Source organism: Pogonomyrmex barbatus, unplaced genomic scaffold (genome assembly GCF_055798465.1).
Source record: "Pogonomyrmex barbatus isolate J1 unplaced genomic scaffold, ASM5579846v1 scaffold3, whole genome shotgun sequence".
Lineage (NCBI taxonomy): Eukaryota > Metazoa > Arthropoda > Insecta > Hymenoptera > Formicidae > Pogonomyrmex > Pogonomyrmex barbatus.
Genome location: NW_028297127.1, coordinates 268,647 through 286,901, shown reverse-complemented (window position 1 = coordinate 286,901; position 18,255 = coordinate 268,647). Strand labels below are relative to the sequence as shown.

Sequence of the window (18,255 nt, the reverse complement as noted above, 5' to 3'; positions counted from 1 at the left end):
GATCTACCCGATTTCTGGTTTAGCTAATTCGTCGTTTATGCTAACAATTTTACTTAATGGTTTTTTTGATGATCTACAACGTGAGATTTCACGCGATTCATTAATCAGAAAGGAAGTGAAAATAAACGATAAGAATAATATTTGTCTATATGTTGTACCTGGTGACTAATTGTCGCTATAATGTTAGACTTAGAGTCTTAATGCCTTAATATTCATTTCTAGATTAATTTTTAATTTAACTTACTATCTTTTTTGGTTCTAAGAATTAGAAAAAGATAGATTAATTCGAGATTAATGTTAATTTGCTACAAAAACATGGATATAAGTAATCTGATTTTTAGAAGTGAAAACATTTTTTCATTGCATATGACAAAATTACAAAAATGCTGACAATATAAATAAAAAAACCTTTATTTGCAATATACATTCGCAATAACATTGATACTGTCTAATCTGAGATACATGCACAAATATTTCATAGATTAACACGAATTATAAAAATAATAACAATCGCTCTTTATAAATGAAACGATTATCGCTTTTCTCTCTTTAATAATGTAATAATAAATGTTTTACTTTTTGTTTCTTTGTTAAGTATAATAAAACACAATATTCGCTTCATAATGCGCGGATTTTCAGCAATACACGGTATTGCGATTCCGAGGGAAGAGTAATTTATCATATACATATGTATACACATGTCACACACGTACATGTATGTATATATCTTCATATATATTAAAATTTTATAGCATTTGTGTTAAATAAACATAGAGGAAGATTTGGAAGAAAGGTGAGAGGGAGGCAAAAAGATCGCGCGATCTTCGGAAAAGCTATAAAAATCCTTTATCATAGTATAACTCTGTTATATTATTAACAAACTTTAAATATAAATTATAAAATATATAAATTATAAATTGTAAAATATATCTATTTCTTTAAATATTCATTTTTTAAATTTATTACTTTCGTTGATTTACTTTATATATGATTTGTCACACATACACGCATAATCTTTATAATTTTTAAATAATTCTTATAAAATAGCATTAAAAAATCTTATTTCAGATTAACACACATTTCTTTTCTTTTGTTAGTAAAAATATCGTAATACATTCGTTTACTATAAAAGTAAACATTTAACCTAAAAAGATTAATCTCAGCCCATTAAATTATTAATAAAGGTCTTTTATATTTTATGTCCGTTATATTTCCTAAATAAAAAATAGAAAATTATTTATTTTATTTCAAACAAAATCTGAAAATTAAATTAAAGTTCTCTTCATAAATACATCATGATTAATAAGATTCTGAAATTAATCTTTTTTCTTCGCAGATTTCAACAGCAGTATGTAATTGACAGTTCAATAGATTAAAATATTATACAATATTCTTCAATATGAGGTGAAAACACAACGATATAAAAGTTAGTTAAATATTAATCTTCGTACAATTTGCACGATATACTTGTCCTGTTTCAGGTCACCAAAATGCTTCGTGCGTATATACATATTTTCAGTTATAATCAACAAGAATCAATTTTTTCGATATTTGTCAAAAGAAAAATATCGGATCTAATTTAACTTCAAAGAAATTCGATTCTGTTGACTATAATTGAATCCTCTGTACTATATTTAATATGAACTATTAATATCGCCAGGCGATATACAGATATATTTATATACACATTGCTTTATATGCATGTATATGTGTATATATAATTTTTTATAATTTCATATGTAACGTATAAGTATATAATTATTTGTACGTATATATACGGGTTTTCCATAATTCACAGCCGCTAATATAAACGACCAATTTTCGCAGTATCGTCTTGCCGAAAATTATATCATATCTTTTTCAACTCATCATACATGTAATAATTTTTTCAGATAATAGATTGTACTTTGTATGATAAAGCAGATAAACTGATATTGACTATTTATTAAATGGTCTTTTTACAATAATTGAATAATTGTTGTATTTATTTCTATAATCTAATTATTTCTATAATATATAAAATTCTATACCATCATTATTATAATAAATTATATATTCTATAAACTTTGTTCAAATCTAATAAACAAATCTATGAAGAAGCAAGACGATTTCGCGAGTGCGGTCGTGAAGACGGAAGTTGATCGGCTCAATGTGAGACGATAATCGTTGACACGAGTTTATTGTAATTAAAAATCGACAGATTAAAATACATGCTCTTATATTCTCTTATTTTCGTAAATAACTCCGAATAATGTAACAATAAACGCTCGCGTTGTAATGCCCTAAACTAATACGCGCTCGATATGCACGACCGATTTTCTCTCATTAATTATTTCGAGACATTACAAAAATCTAAGAAGACGTCTAAAAAATTAAGACATTTCTTAGATTCTTATGTTGAGTTGTTAATTTTAATCTCTCGCTTTCTCGATCCGCGAAATACTAGCTTATTTCGGCTAGCAGGACGAAAACGCATTGAAATTTTAAAATTCCAAGATTTCAGAAAAGAAAAAGAGAGAATAAAGCATAAACACTCAAAAAACAAATATCTATAACAATTCGATCAATTGTAACCAGTAATTTTAAACGTTTTGCATGGATTGCATGGATTTTCTTCTATGATATATGATGTACCCACAAAAATAAATACGAGGACGCTACATAGAAGCTGTTTCCTTAAATTAATGTTTCAACTCGTAAACTTTTTTTGTGCAAAATTCACAATTGCATCAATTCTGATTCTTGGGAAACATTGCCAGGATGGTGGCGCAAATCTGTTGGGGATCGGTCTCATGGGGATGAAGTGCCATCACAGTCTGCACCTGCTCTTCAGGAAAAATGTTAGCAAGGTGATAATGCAGACGTCGTCGAACGTCCTGAGTTTGCGTGCCCCAAGGCATGTGTAAGCTCGTAGATGATGGCAATGGTAAGAGATTCAGCTGGGGATCAGAGGTGCCTAATCTTTGTACCCGTGACGGCGGCACCAGAGGAGTACTCCGCGGCCATGCTCTATAAGAATCAGGTGCGGAAGCGATACGCATTACGTGCTGGTGATGATGTTGAAAACAATCGGGGTGGTCCCAGCTGAAATCAGATATAAGAAGACTAAGTTAAATCATTTCATTCTATGAAATTTTAGTTGAATTATATTTGCTTTTACTTTTTAAAGCAAATTAGAAATTAAAGATCGACCTTAGCATCATTAAAATAATTAATACATGTAATTTTATGCTTAGATAATTAATGGCCGTGGAACAGGGCGAGACTGATAGGGATCTTGGAAATATCTTTAATAATTCATTCAAAATAATTTATATTATTAAGATTCCCGCGTACTCGGCTAAGAATTTCGCGTTTGATGGTAGCGATACAGCGACGCGGTAAAAATTAGGAGCTCATTCATCCTTATTCATTTTACCCTTATCTTAAGTTTTAATTTTAATTTCCATAATGTTACTACGAGTACCACGCATTATATAATTCGGACAAAATCGCGAATGCCCGAAGCCCTTGACTTATATTCTCGAAAAGCGACTGGGAGACACTGTTTGTGATGCAATTTTTCTCTTCATGCTATGCAGTCGTCTGCACAATTTACTCTGACTTGAGATTTCTTTTCGTTAAATGAAATAATTTCGTTCAAGAAAATAATTCAGAGAATATTATAAAGATTAAATAAAATCGTGTTTGAAATAGAATACAAAAATATTTTGATATCGTCTAAAATGTATAGATCTTACGAATTTGTTACGATAAAACTCATACTTTGAAATGGTAAATATATTTAAATAAAGACTTACCTCATAGCTGGATACGTTGACTCATTGCTGGCATGTCTTGCCAATGATCGATGTTGCATGGAATGTGGTGGACTGATGATTGCTTGTTGCTGCGATGGCTGACCAGTTTGTTGTTGTTGCTGCTGTTGTTGTTGATGATATTGTCTGAATTGATAAAGTCGTGGATCACAAGCTGGATTCAGAGTTAGCTGTCGTTGCAACTTGCGATGCATATTCACCGGTTCTGGCTCAGGATTGTTTACTCTTGGCGCAGTCCAGTTCATCGTTGATGAATAACCTTTGACAGAAATATATGATTATTATTAAATTATTCGAATCATTCAATGATGAAATATTATAAAAGAGAAAGAAAAGAATTCTCTTGTATTAAAAAAGAGCTTATTCTTACTTTTATATTAAATAATTAATAAATAATACTATATCCAGTGTTTATCTTTTACAATTATTACCTTGAGAATTTTGTGTAGAAGGCATTTGCTGACTGTAAATGGCGAGACTAGTTGCAGATAAATCAGACGTGACGTTCTCTACCGATCTGCTTTTCGGGACAGACGATAATGATTGAACGACATTCGGCGGTACGGCCGATCTAGTTTTACAGAGTGGCGGGTGCTGTAAAGACACGGGCGTATTTGTGGACGGTAGTGGCAAACTCAAACTCGGACCACGAGCCTGCAAGTGACGTTGAGCGTGTTCCACCAGTCGCTCAGTTACAGATTTAAGCGGGAGTGGACCTCTTTCGGGATGTCGAAACTTACACTTGTTACCATATGTACATTTCTGGAAATTCAAGAAAAGGCCAATTAATTTAATTGAGAGCTAAAATGATTTTATATAATCTTTCAATTTAATAAGGAATGTTTCGATTTAAGATGTGACTTTTATTTCTCAATTTTTAGCAAAAGCTTCTTTTAGTTTTGAAATTTAAAAAGAATAAAGATAAAGAAGTATTACCTTGGCGTAAGGACACGGAGGTGCGGAATCGACTTTTTTGGGAGTGATTTTGAGGAAGTTTTCCAGAGTAGGTCCACTTCTGCCAAGTGGGTCGTCCGGTGGCATGAATCGATCATTTACAAAACTGTACATGAGGATTCTTTCCTCGATAACTTTTCTGAACTCGGGATTTTCTTGTGCTAAATCTCGATAGTTGTCATTGCTGACGACGATGCCATCGACTTCTGCTGCCAGCTTTAGAATGTATCGATCGTCGTAGCATACCATACGCTTCCCACCCACCAATCTATAAAAGTTTGTATTTCCGTTAAAAAAATTAAGAATTTAAGAGACTTTTCATTCTCTTAGAGATTGATAAGTAAATGTAAACTTTGAAATATATATATATATATATAAAATATAATATATAATATAGAAATATATATATATATATATATATATTTCTTGAATATCCCGAAATAAGGCAAATTTCACATGATTGTCGAACTGACCTGGAAGGTGTAAAGACCAATAAACGATCCTTCTCGAGCTCGCCCAAGATTTCCTGGTCGGCGACAGGATTGTCAGGTCTCGAGGCTTCCTTCCGCCATTTGGGCACGAAGACGGTGATTTCTTTGTGGCCTCTGGCGCGAAACCAATCGACACAGATCTTGATGCCACGACAGGAAAACACTTCTTTGTTGCCGTGACTCATAGCGACGTTGCTGCCGTCGATGACAACGGGCCTTAGATCCATCGAAGAGATGGCATTTGTTGCCGCGGTATTCGTCGCCGTTGTCGAAAGGATCGATCCTCCTTCATCGGTGGCCACATCAATGTCTAGCAGACTGTCCGCCTCATCAGGACCATCGGTAAACCTTGGAAAGCAAGTAGCCCCAAGTTTGATCAGTTCAGCCAGCAATTCGTTCTGACCCGGGTCCGGGCCTAGTTTTTGTAGAGCTGCCTGTACCAATTTTTCAGTGTAGCCCAATTTAAGAGCGAATTCCACGCGAGCGGTGTACCCTGGACTCTGGGTAGGTGACGATCCCTGAATGGTGACGTACTCCGCGAATTCGGCCGCCAGGGTATCAGATGTAGTGCGAGATACATCCTGATGTGCCGAAGACACCTGCGATTCCGAGCGTGGATGCCGCGTTGCTGCTGTCGTCGTCATTGTCGTCATCGTCGTCGTCGCCATTGTCGTCATCGAGTCTTCGACCTCGTAATCGCTGTCGTACGAGGAGTCCTCGGTGTCCGGCATGTTGCCCGTACCCAGTACTGTGCAGTCTATGTATCTCTACATCAGACATGAGAAAGTGTTTGCAATGCTTAAGATTAAAAATGCTACACGTGATAAAGACATCTTTATGAACCTGGAACCTTTACCATTAAAGAAATCTATGGCATAATTAAATGTTAACTTTAATTAAATGCTAATTTATTGTTACAGTCACGAATTTGTTGCTTCTATCCATTCGCAGGAAATTAAAATAAAAAATGGGAGGTACTGACTTTCGCTTACAATAGTATCCCCATTCCTGAAAATAACAAAAAGTACATTTATAAACAAAAAAATTGAAAATATAATCAAGTTAACGCATAAAAAATCAATAAAAATTTTGAGAAAACGTTCTTTCTTCAAATTATATTTTTAGAGAAATTAAAGTAAAATATTTTAATTAGTATTTCAAAAAAAACGAAAAATTTTTAATTTTAAAGAAAAGGACACCGTTGTGATTGTTAATTCAAAAAGTATACTTATTTAAGAAAATATGAATTAAAAATATTTTTTATGAGATTTATGAGATATATGTAGTAATATTTCTAGAAAACAAAATTCTTTTACATTTGTCGAAAGATTGATATCTATAAATGTATTCCTGAAAGATTTTAATAAAATTCGAAATATTTCTTTCGAGTTGAATAAATTATAGTGAAAGCGAGCATATCTGGTCAGTCACCTTAAAATCTTTAGCCTAATTTAAGCCTTGTCCAACTGTGGACATAGAAATATAGGAAATGAACATATCACTGCGGGACAATGAAACAAAGTAAAGTGTCTAAATCTGATTGGCTATTATTGTACACAAATATATTGACACACACACACACACACACACACGCACACACGCGCGCGCGATTGGTTTCAAGAGTAACTTTACAAAATGAATACTTTCAATTAAATGTATGGACTTTTTTAGAATTCTTAGAACAAAAAAATTCTGAGAACAAAAGATGTTTAGAAATGTCAAAATGTAGTGAAATTTTGAACTTTTTTTTTTTTTCAAATTAAAAAAAGGATTTTTCTGTAATGTATCCCTTTAAAAGTAACTTTTAACGTAAGTATATTTCATTTAAAAAATTCATTTTATTTATACGTTGCAGTTTTAACATTGCATTAATATTATAAATATTACAATTCAATATTAAAAATTAAATGTAATTAGATAATTGTTATGCAGTAACATTTCTAATATATTAAAAATAATTATGAAAAATTAAGCATTATTAGACAATTTTTACTAGAAATTAACATTTGATTTATTAATTTAGTTATGTATATATTTATATTATTCAAAATATGTACTGAGAAATATTTGAAAAAAAAAAATAACTTTATGTAATTAAATATAATTTTTATATAATTTTAATCGATACATCGATATATTCAAGATAAACTTGAATCATTCCTTATTGTTCCAGTTATTATTTAAATTATTACTTATCGACGATATCCTTCGACGATATAAAAAATAACATATTCGTAACATATTTTATTTATCGAATAAATTCATTTTCAAAATTATACAAATACCAATTTAAAAAGCTTCTAGATATGCTGCAATATGCATGCATTCCATGTAAAATGACTATTATTTCCTTAAACAAATTCAAATTATCCAACTTCTACTCCAAATTACGTCTGAAATAAGACGAGATAACGACAATTACACGAAATAGAAATAGATCCTTTGAGTACGTGATATAATAGCCCATTTTAAATTGTTACTATAAATAACGAAAATTAAAAAAACGAAGCAACAAAGTAACAAAATTACAAAGAAAAAAAGAACTTCAAATTGTAAAGAATCTTTTCTAAATATAAAGTTTTACTTCATATTCATCCTTCAATATGTTTCATTTAATATAATTTTCTTTTAATATCCTTATATAACTGCTAAAAGCATTTGGCAAAATAATCGCGTAAAAAAAATTCATGTAACTCGTCTCCTGTTTGAGAAATTATCGTAAATAGGGCATAGTTCTCCCATGTTGGCGGATGAAACCATTAGCAGAGATTCAGGTGAAAGTAGAGACGCGAGGGGATATGGAAGGGAGAAAGAAAGGAAGGGAAACAAAAAGAGAGAAGGGAGAAGAGAAGGAAGAGAGGGGAGAGAAAAACAAGCGCAGAGAGGGAATAGGGGAAAAGAGGCAGGGGGGATGGGAGCACAGATCACTTGGTCCATCAGCGGAACGTAATATTGCAGGTGTAAAATAAAAATAACAATTTTGCATCACTCTCAAAATGCACGAGTTACAGAAATATATTTTTTTATAATTTTTCATAGGTGTGTTTACTCTGAAGCTTCGAATCAGAATTTAATGACACTATATATTTTCATTCTGAAATGTGGAAAAGAAGTATACGCAAACTACCTAAAACTATAAAAGAAAACTATATAAGAAAAAGTATAATAAAATATAAAAATATAAAATTTTTATAATTATATAATTACTTAATGATAAATAACTATCACATAAACATCAAAGTTGAGATTTTATTCTTTAAAAAAGCTTCAAACTATTGATTTATGGTAATTTTTCGTGAAGTTACGATTCTTTGAATTTGGCAAAAATTTTACATAAAAAATATTGATCACGTAATTTTGATTCTAAATGTATATATTAATTTATAATAAATTACTACGATAATACATATTATATACATATTGATTTTAAGTTTTTTAAAAATGATTGTGATTTATTATAAAATGGCATAACATAATATAATCAAATAAAATAATAAGTAAAATTATTGAATTAAAAATATAAAAGTCGCATTTAAAATAATTATGCATACAAATATTACAAGAAATTAATAGAAAAGTAATTGAAAAATAACAACTCGTTATTATTTGAGTAACCATATTATTCTTCAAAGTCGGTAATTTGTAACGGATTTGTAAATAATCTTTGGGGGAAGGGGAAGGGGACTGTAATTACACTAGTTACTTTTATAAAATAATTTTCTCAATTCTGATTAATTACAATACAAATAATGCGAAAATCGCGTTATCAATTATGATATTTCTCCGTAAAAGTCATAATTTCGGGAATTTCTCCTCTCAGTTCATAGAACTGAAACATCGGCTGGTTGCAAAATCCGAAACAGAGTTGGCAGTGTTGCGAGCATGCCGCGACGAATTTCTCGACAACCTTGCATCGTCGCCCACCACTCCCGGATCTAGCTTAATGTGTATCGGGTACATGTGAAGAGCAACGATGGACAACGTGTACGTGGCATATGCGAATATTATATATACAGACAGAGAGAAGAACAAGGAGAGAGAAAGCGAGAAAAACAATCGAATCACTTCTATTCAGTTCTGATCAAATGTGGAAGTGATACCGAAATTCAAATCTCCGCTCTTTTGAAATTCTATAGGAGAAAAAAAAAAAAAAAGGGAGGAAATTCTTATCTCTTTTATTTTTATGCATACCAATGGTGCATTAAACAGATATAAGAATCTACAAATATATAAATTCTGTGTATTACACTTTTTAATATATTCACCGTAACTCCCGCGTAAAATTCGGTTGTCAATACATGTATTAATAAGAATGAGAACGTTTGACCTCGTCCTATGCACGTACATACATTATTAAAATATTAATGAATTTCAATGTACGTTTTTGTGGTCGTCGAGTTGCGTCATGGGATTTGCCGGAGACATTCATTGCCGGCCTTCTTCGCGTTTCCTGTATGGACATTGATATCGAAATTCGGAAAGAAGGAAGAAAAGAATAAAAAAAGAGATTCTTCCTTTGCGCAACAAATTATAACAAATGGCAAATATTTGATCAATTGCAACAAATTACAAATCTTCTATATGAGAAAATTCTGGAGCGATATAAATATACATCGCAGATGTATATTTTAATCTGATTGTCAAAATGTCAGTAAATAAACTACGTTTGCGGATGCTAGTTTGAATTCTATTAGAATGCCCGCGAAAAAAGTAGAGCAACTAAAAGACGTCAATTTTTCGAAGAAAGTTTCTTAGTTGTGCACTTTCTCTCCAGCGCTGACTCTCTCGACAGCACTATTATTCTTACTTTGTTGTAAAAGAACGTACAACGTTGTCAAATCAACGTACAATTTTTGAATACCATCAAATATAGAATTGACAAAATTATAACAAATTTATAAAATTATAAATTTTTACAAAATTAACCCCATTTCCCCATTAATCACATTTTTCCCTTGCTACATTTTCCAAAGTATTGCTTTCGAGAAAAATTTTACTCAATGGTTGTTCCAAAATGATATGAACGTTTTTGATTGATTCCTCGCCTATCACTCGGAGATGTTTTAAAGTTAAAAAAGAAATCTTCATACTTCCTCCACCTAAAATTCTCACTGCGTTTTGTGCGAGGCAATCATGAATAAATTGCGATTGATGGAAAAAGCGAATAGGCTGAAAATGAGACATGATGTGACATGACGTTACATAAATAAAATTGTGTGTGTGTGTGTGTGTGTGTGTGTGTGTGTGTGTGTGTGTGTGTGTGTGTGTGTGTGGTGTGTGAGATGGCAACTATATACCATTATTTAATATGCCATTAATGTTGTTTTTTATTAAATTGTATATACAAGAAAAAAATTTCGAAAAAAAAAACTGTCCTGTCAATAAGCGGCTTCTGCTTCTCACTAATGTTTTTCTTTCTAGTTTCTTTTTACTCCTGAAGTCTATTCAACACGTTCCAAAAGACGGATTACTTTCATTTTTTCGAACGCTTTCGGGCATTTTACTCTCATTTATCTTCTATTTTTTTCAATAACAGTTTTGGAAGAAAGAAAAGAACCGAAAAGAAAGATAATAAACGTGAATATCGACATATATCAAGCCAATGTGCAAACTTTTTTATTTTGACATTATATTTAGACAATAAAATCCTAAAACTAGGGTTAGAATGGAACTGTTTAGAATAGAATCCGAATTCGGAATTATTTCGTTTTTCCTAGAAAAGACAATAGAAAACTAGGAAATAATAAAACAATTTCGATAGATATCCATTACAAACAGTTGCATAATATGTATTCAGAATATCATTATTTTAATACTATTCTTATATTTTATCATCTAGGTAACAAAAAGTGATAAATATAAAATAGTAGACTCATAATTCATGTCAAGTATTCGTTTTTTTCATAATATATAAAGAACTTAGATTCTACTATTTTAAGTCTTCAAATAATATAGAAATTTAAAAATTTTATTATTTGTGTATATTTATAGGTATTATATAACTTATTACTATAATTATAATAATAATATATATAATAATAATATATATAATTATAGATAAATGATATTAATTTATTATTTTTTATCAATTTATATAATTATTAAAATAAGCAATTTATTTTTTTTTATTATATACTAAATATAAGTTTATATATGATGCATTTTAAAGAAAAATATTTCATTACAAGTGATACAATCATCTTAAAAATAAAACAAAAAAAATATTTTGAAAGGTCTATTATTTGTTGGTTACAAAAGGTCTATCATTTGTCGCTGCACTGAACTGCACTAAAATATTTTATTTACGTTTAATTTTCATTCTGAATTTTTATTTCTAAAATTTAATATTTATTCCTATTCCTAATATTTCCTCCATTATACACAGAGCCTAACGATTTCTTACTAATAATTAATATTACTATATTTTCTTGATTATAAAATATAAATAACTTGTTAATTATTCTTGTTATAACTTTATTATACAATTAATTAAGGCGCTACTTGTGTATACATTTCTAATGACTGGTACTGACTTTTTTCTCTGAATGCGCAATTTTTTATGTCGTATTGATCACTAACTTGCTTAATTGGTAAATTAGTTGCTGGTCTTATTTGTGTGCCAAAATGTTTTTAAAATTAATCGCTCACGAAATATACTATATTCGAATTTGCATCTTTATCACATCTTTTTGTCAAAATATTTTTGCTAGCTTATAGATAAATTTTGTAATAATTCCAATTTTTAATTATTTTTATATAAATTTTTAAGTGCTGACATTTTATGTTTAAAAACGAAAATGTCGTTAATAGTTTTATTTAGACTTGAAAATCGAACTAGCACAAGGAAAGTAAACTCCACGAGAAAAAATAATTAACACAAATATTATGATATAAAAATAATTAAAGTAATAATGATTAAAAACTAATCAATCGACACAAAGTAAATAAAATAAAAATTTGTAAATAAAAAAAATCATGTGCTAAATCTCAAATTAAGAATTAAGAAATGCCTGTCATAATGAAAGTCACAAATCTTCGTAAATCTTCGTAAATCTAGAAGAAGACTTAATATATTTATAATTTATTTATGACTGACATATATACGTGATGTGATTATTCTATGTCCGGCTGTAAATTGAGATTGTTGTTTCATCTTTCTGTAAATATTATCTCAGATATTAACCATTTACTTAAAATACAATATCAAAAATTTGGTCATCCTCTCAATCAAAATTATTGTTATTTTGTTTTATTTTTTAATTTAGTGGTTATCCTGTTATTTCATTTAAAATGTGGATCAAGCCTAAGAAAGTAATTATTAAAAATAAAGTTTGCATAAGATTTTAAAAATTTTGTACAACATCTGATATTTGTTCTCTACATATGTATCATTTTTATAAATTTAAACTCAGCATTTTAGCATTGCAAAATTCAATTATAATAAAAAAAGATTTGTCTCTAAGTTGTTATAAATGAGTTGAAAATGAGCTCTAAACGATATCAAATGATGTTTAGAATTATCAACAAATATAGGTGAATAAATGAGGCGTTCAAATGAGGCGTTCAAATGAGGCAATAGCATCTCTAAGATATTGTTAAACGATATGTAAGAAAAATATGAAAAATTGAAAAAATTTTGTGATACAAAACCAATCGTCATCTAATTTAACATATTCATATAAGATAAAATATGAAGAAATCTAACCAAAGTGGCTACATGAATGCGTGAATCTTGATAAAAAATGAGAAAGATCTGGTAGATCGTATGGCTATAATGTCCATTTGCAATTCATACAATCTCACTTTGGTAATAGAATAACGCTGTTCGTGAATGGCCCTTTACAAACATTGCAATTTTGAAATGATTAGATGATTGGGAAGTGTATTCATACAATTTGATAAAATGGATGACTTTTGGGGATTTGGGGGGATTTTATCCGAGATCTTTGATAACCGACACGACGAAGTACTCCCTCCATTTTTGCTAATCTTTAATTAGTGACAGTCGGAAACATTCAAAATTTTTTTTGAAGGGGATAAAAAATTTTAAATTTAATAGAAAAACGAATTTTCAAGAAAAATTTCTTGAATCCGAATAAAATTCTACGAGATCCTCTGAGAGTAAAATACAAGATTTTCTGAGAATTTCACGAGTTTTCCACGTTTTTACTTGGAGAATAGTTAAGTTTATTTGAAATCGTAATCGTCTTAAATTCATCCTTAAAACAATTAATAAATAATCGATGAACAGTAGTAGTAAATTGTTTGGTTGGATCACGACGGACAAAGATCCGGATGGAACCGACCGCTCCGGAAGGAATGGCCTCGCGTATCCGTATCCGTTACCGTGCGGCAATCGTGTCTCTATGCTGCTCATCCTTGCCGCACACGGCACACAACAAGGCGTGGTACGGGATTCAACCGGATTTGACACACTTCCAACGAGTCCGAGTGGACTGGCGCGCGGGCTGAGTTTCGAATGATTAATGCGAGTCCGATCGACTCGCGGCGCGCGGCGGCTGTGTCCACTTGGCCGTTTTCTCCTGCTCGCTTGCATGAAAGGCGGAATGTCAAGTATTCCAACCCGGAAGCGCGCCTTCGAGAGCGCACATTCACCAAACGAGAGCGCAAAATATATCGTTTTTGATCGCGATCGAGTCTCTATGTTCCCCTCTTTCGAACGAAGCATCCCGTAATAATTAAAAGACAACATTCAACACCCGGATATTCTTAGTTCTTATCTCGATCAACTTTTTTTTTTTAGCGGAGAAACATCGAGGAAGGTCGAGGAAGCCATTTCGTATCGCATCGCATTTTCCCGCTTTTAATAATGTATGTATTCGTGTATCAAATAAGTATTCTAAAACTAAAATTTCGACTCAAATTTCTCTCAAAAGCCCCCCTTTCCAGTTTTCTTTTCAAAGTCTAAATTGCCAAAAGTCTTTTCACGCTGGCATACTATACTAAGAAAAAGGTTTCTTCAGATTTAACAATTATATTTATTTAACTTGAAAGTTAATTAATTTAAACAACATAATTTTATCATATTTAAATATCGTTTTGTTAAGAGTTTTGCAGCTTCGTCAAAGTATAGTCATGTTGTTCAACAGAAGAAAGAAAAACATTATTATTTAAAGAAAATAAAATTTATCTTTGAACTAAATAATATTTTGGCTAGATTGAATATTGTTTCGAAGAAAGAGCTTCTTCAAATTTGAAATAAAGCTATTTATTATTTGAAAAATCAAACACTCGAATTTATTGAATCAATAATTAGGTTACTTGGATTATTTAAAAAAAAAAAAATTTCTTTAAAATCTAATTTATTAAATCCAAAGAAATCGTTTTCTATGTGCAGATGAATCCTTATAGCTTTGCAGATTTGAAAAATTTTCTGTTGAGGGGGATAATAAAGGCAGATAATAATATCAAATTATCGTAGAACCGCTACGTTGCTAAAGTCTGCTAAAAATAGTGGCACGTGATTGGTGATATAAATATTTAAATTTATTTCATGTAAATATATTTAGCATTTAAGACTTTCTGCTCCCGAATAATGGCTGATGATTTCTTCCAATTGTTTATCACATTTGAAAAAATTTATATCGAGCTGACCGAGGCCTATGATTAAAAGAATTAGATCGGGATTATTTCGAGGAAAGAAACGTAAATTTATATATCAATGCGATTCCTAATGATATTGAATGATATTTAAACATCGACTCCGTTGTCGTTTAGCATATTCACGTGACTATTTTTATAGAACGGCGTGATTTCCACGAGGAAAAACAAAAGTTCGCTCACCAGTCTGTTCCGTCACCGTCTTGTCGGCCAATTTATCGGTGATATCGGACGGACAATTAGCGGCCGAGTGTGACGGCCCAATGTAAACCGGATGACAGCTAATCGCTCGTATAATTATAGTCAGCGATTTAACGTCAGCCCGATTACGACTGTAACATCACGCCATGATGGCGATAAGTGCGATAGTAGGCGCGCGCGTGCCGAAATTCGGCATCGTATTCGAAATAGAAAGCGGATTGTAAATCCGCTAATAAATTTCTTTCGCGTACAGTAGTGTAAAAGTTATTAAAGTAAAGTTAAGTTTAAGTTGTTTGTTAAATGACAAGTTTTGAAAAGCGGACGAAACCACGGCATCTCTATATCATCCTACCTTCCATATCCACGATTATATTATAGTCGAAATTATCTACCGGTTGTAATAAAAGAGAAGAAAAAAGCTGGATGTCTAATCCAGGATTTGCGTTCATTATATCGATAAATTACAAACCAAGGGACCTGGAGCATCAATGTTTGTAAAGGAGCATTGAAGCGATAAACGACAGCGATAAGCCGAGAGTATTGGAAACTTCTATCCATTTCTATTAAATTTAATTACTTATTTTGTTTTCAATTTTAGGAAATCTAGAAATTTCTAAAAATAAAAAGAAAAAAGAATAAAGAGTAAATTAAACTGAGATTAAAATGAAAAATGAACTAACAGTGAAAATGAATAATAGTTGAAAACGAATGACACAGCTCCTTCTTCACCCGACCGTTTCTTAAAAGAAAAACCACAGAGACAAATGAAATATGAGTTTGGACACACATTTTGCGATTCGTAGATCCGAGCGATCTCGTCGAACGTATTCCGAGAGATACGTCGGAAATCCTGCGATATGGTAATTCTCGCGATGGATAGTTAGATCCGGCAGGTTTACCTTTCCAGCGACCGTCATTTCGTCCGTGGATCGTGGATGAAATGTAGATCCTTTTCCCACGTAAGAGAGAATTGCGTTCGAACGGGATGGCGCAGCGGTTGGCAGAGCGGTTTTGTACTTTTCAATGGCCGATCGGCCAACGACGACACATTTCCTCGCGGAGATCACCACGCACCATACACTGACCCCGCTAGATCACGTATCACTGGATGCTGGATGGAAATATCCCGCGCCGGATGTAGGATGTGGTGTGTGTACTTCTCTCTCTCTCTCTCTCTCTCTCTTTCTCTCTCGACCGCGCACTCATCAACGAGGCGCAACTGCATACAAACGCGAAACGCGAGCACGAGCGCAACGAATCACGCGACACATCCGATCGCAACAGCGACCTGTGAGTGAATCAGAGTGAATGGAGATATGGAATAGCTCACGCGACAGACTTCCCCACTACCGCGAACCGCGACCGCCACTGTCGCACATCGAGGTGGCGCTGCCCACTCCCCCCTTCCCCGCGCATGACCCGCGATAGGACTTCGCTCGACCGCCTCGTGATTGTCGCAGCGGCCACGTGATTTCCACCTGTCAGGGTCGTACGTAGAAAAAAGGATGATGGCGACTTTCAGGATTCCTTATTGTATTTTTGAAAAACCTTCATGTGGTTTGTTGGTTCGCAAAGACACAACGACAGTGAAAAAAGAAAGCTGAATATAATATTTTAAATTGTACGCTTGTACGAATACCTTCTTTTCCTTATAAATAAGATTTTTTGGAAGAGATAACGAAAGCATCCGTGACCTGATAACGTTTCTATTTGTTAATTAATTTATTAATTTATCAAATTAAGATATGATGGGATAATTCAATATGAATACCTATAAGTAATTTAAGAAAATTATGACTAACAAACCTGTGTTTTGAGATCTTTTATTTTTTTTTTTTTAAATGTCCTTATGTCTATTTGTTTCTTTCTAGATATAAGATTATTATTTTTCTCTCTTCCCTTTTATTTTTCATTTTTCTTTAATTTTCATCTTTTTCTTATCAAAAGATAGATTCTTCTTTAAGTTATTCGATTATGAATTTAAATGCTTTTCTCGCGTTAAATTCATCAAATTCTATTATTCTGCGATATAAGGGTAGAAAATGGAAAATTAATAGATTTACTTTTATGTTTTCATTCCTTGGATATCTCATATTTCTCAATTCGTTTGAATTGCGACAGTTGATTAGAATTCAATATTTCTCACACTTTGTATATTCACTTCGCCAGTTCTATCCTTTGGCTCCTCATTTTTTGCCACTTCGAAGTACTGTTAATATTTTTTTCAAATTATAAATAATTGCAATTTGCGATATCTGTGATATATATTTTCATTCTGAAAATCCATGAGTTTAGAATGATTTATGCAACGATGAATCTATATGAGTCGTGCCAATCGACCGCGCACTCGACTCGAATGCTCTCGCAAGGGAAGAAGCGGCCTCAGGTCTTTGACCGTTCACTGTGAAGCGCAGGTGGGAATCCTGGTGGCAACCCGGATAACGTACACGCACGTATGTATGTACATACGTACAATATGTACAGCGAGTCGCTGCTCGTTCTCAGCGTACCGCATGTCAGTCGATACACATGTCCGCTCTGCCTCCAACACAGCGGTGAAAGTGAGAAGGAGAAGGGGATATGTAACGTATCGCAGTGTATGTGATGCGCGCGCGCATCTCTCTCCCCCCCTACCCCCTGTCGTGCGTGCGTGCGTGCGTGCGTGCGTACCCGGATCTGAGTTCATTCTAGGATTGGTCGTGAGAGACAACGTATACCAGTGTCGTAACATTACGAATTACGAATTTTACTTTGGCGGCGATCGATTTTGCGGCACCTGATTAGCAAGAATAAAAATCAATACTTGCCTGAAGCGATTAAAATGAAACAACTTGTACACACACACACACACACACACACACACACACACACACACACACACACACACACACACACACACACACACACACACACAACACACAAACTCAGTCTCAATCATCAACCGATTTAATTTTTATTTTTTTATGAACTTCTTATACTAATTTTATTTTTATGGGCTTTTTACAGTAAGAAAATCAAAGGGAATATTTTTCAATCATCTTTTTTTTGAAGAGTAGTATCAATTGGAATTGGATAACATTTAATTTAGAAAGAATTTATTTACAAAAACATTTATATTTGTAATACAAACGAATTTTAACAAATTTAAATTTAATGTATTTTTTATATAT

At 32.3% G+C, this 18,255-nt stretch overlaps 1 protein-coding gene across 2 annotated transcripts; it reads right to left on the bottom strand.

Annotated features, from left to right (window-relative positions):
• Positions 1-395: 395 nt before the first annotated feature.
• On the bottom strand, positions 396-16,738 carry Regnase-1 (zinc finger CCCH-type containing protein regnase 1). 2 transcript variants are annotated; one of them, XM_011636385.3, is made up of 6 exons: positions 15,985-16,738; positions 5,246-6,030; positions 4,755-5,040; positions 4,250-4,580; positions 3,801-4,077; positions 396-3,084 (listed from the first exon to the last, which is right to left on the bottom strand). In XM_011636385.3, exons 1-6 carry the CDS (start codon positions 16,000-16,002, stop codon positions 2,730-2,732), a joined length of 2,052 nt encoding a protein of 683 aa, XP_011634687.2. In that variant the 5' UTR covers positions 16,003-16,738; the 3' UTR covers positions 396-2,729. The 2 variants fall into 2 exon arrangements, with proteins under 2 accessions (XP_011634687.2, XP_088936109.1); XM_089079983.1 differs by lacking the exon at positions 15,985-16,738 and adding an exon at positions 15,068-15,354.
• Between the last annotated feature and the right edge of the window lie 1,517 nt (positions 16,739-18,255).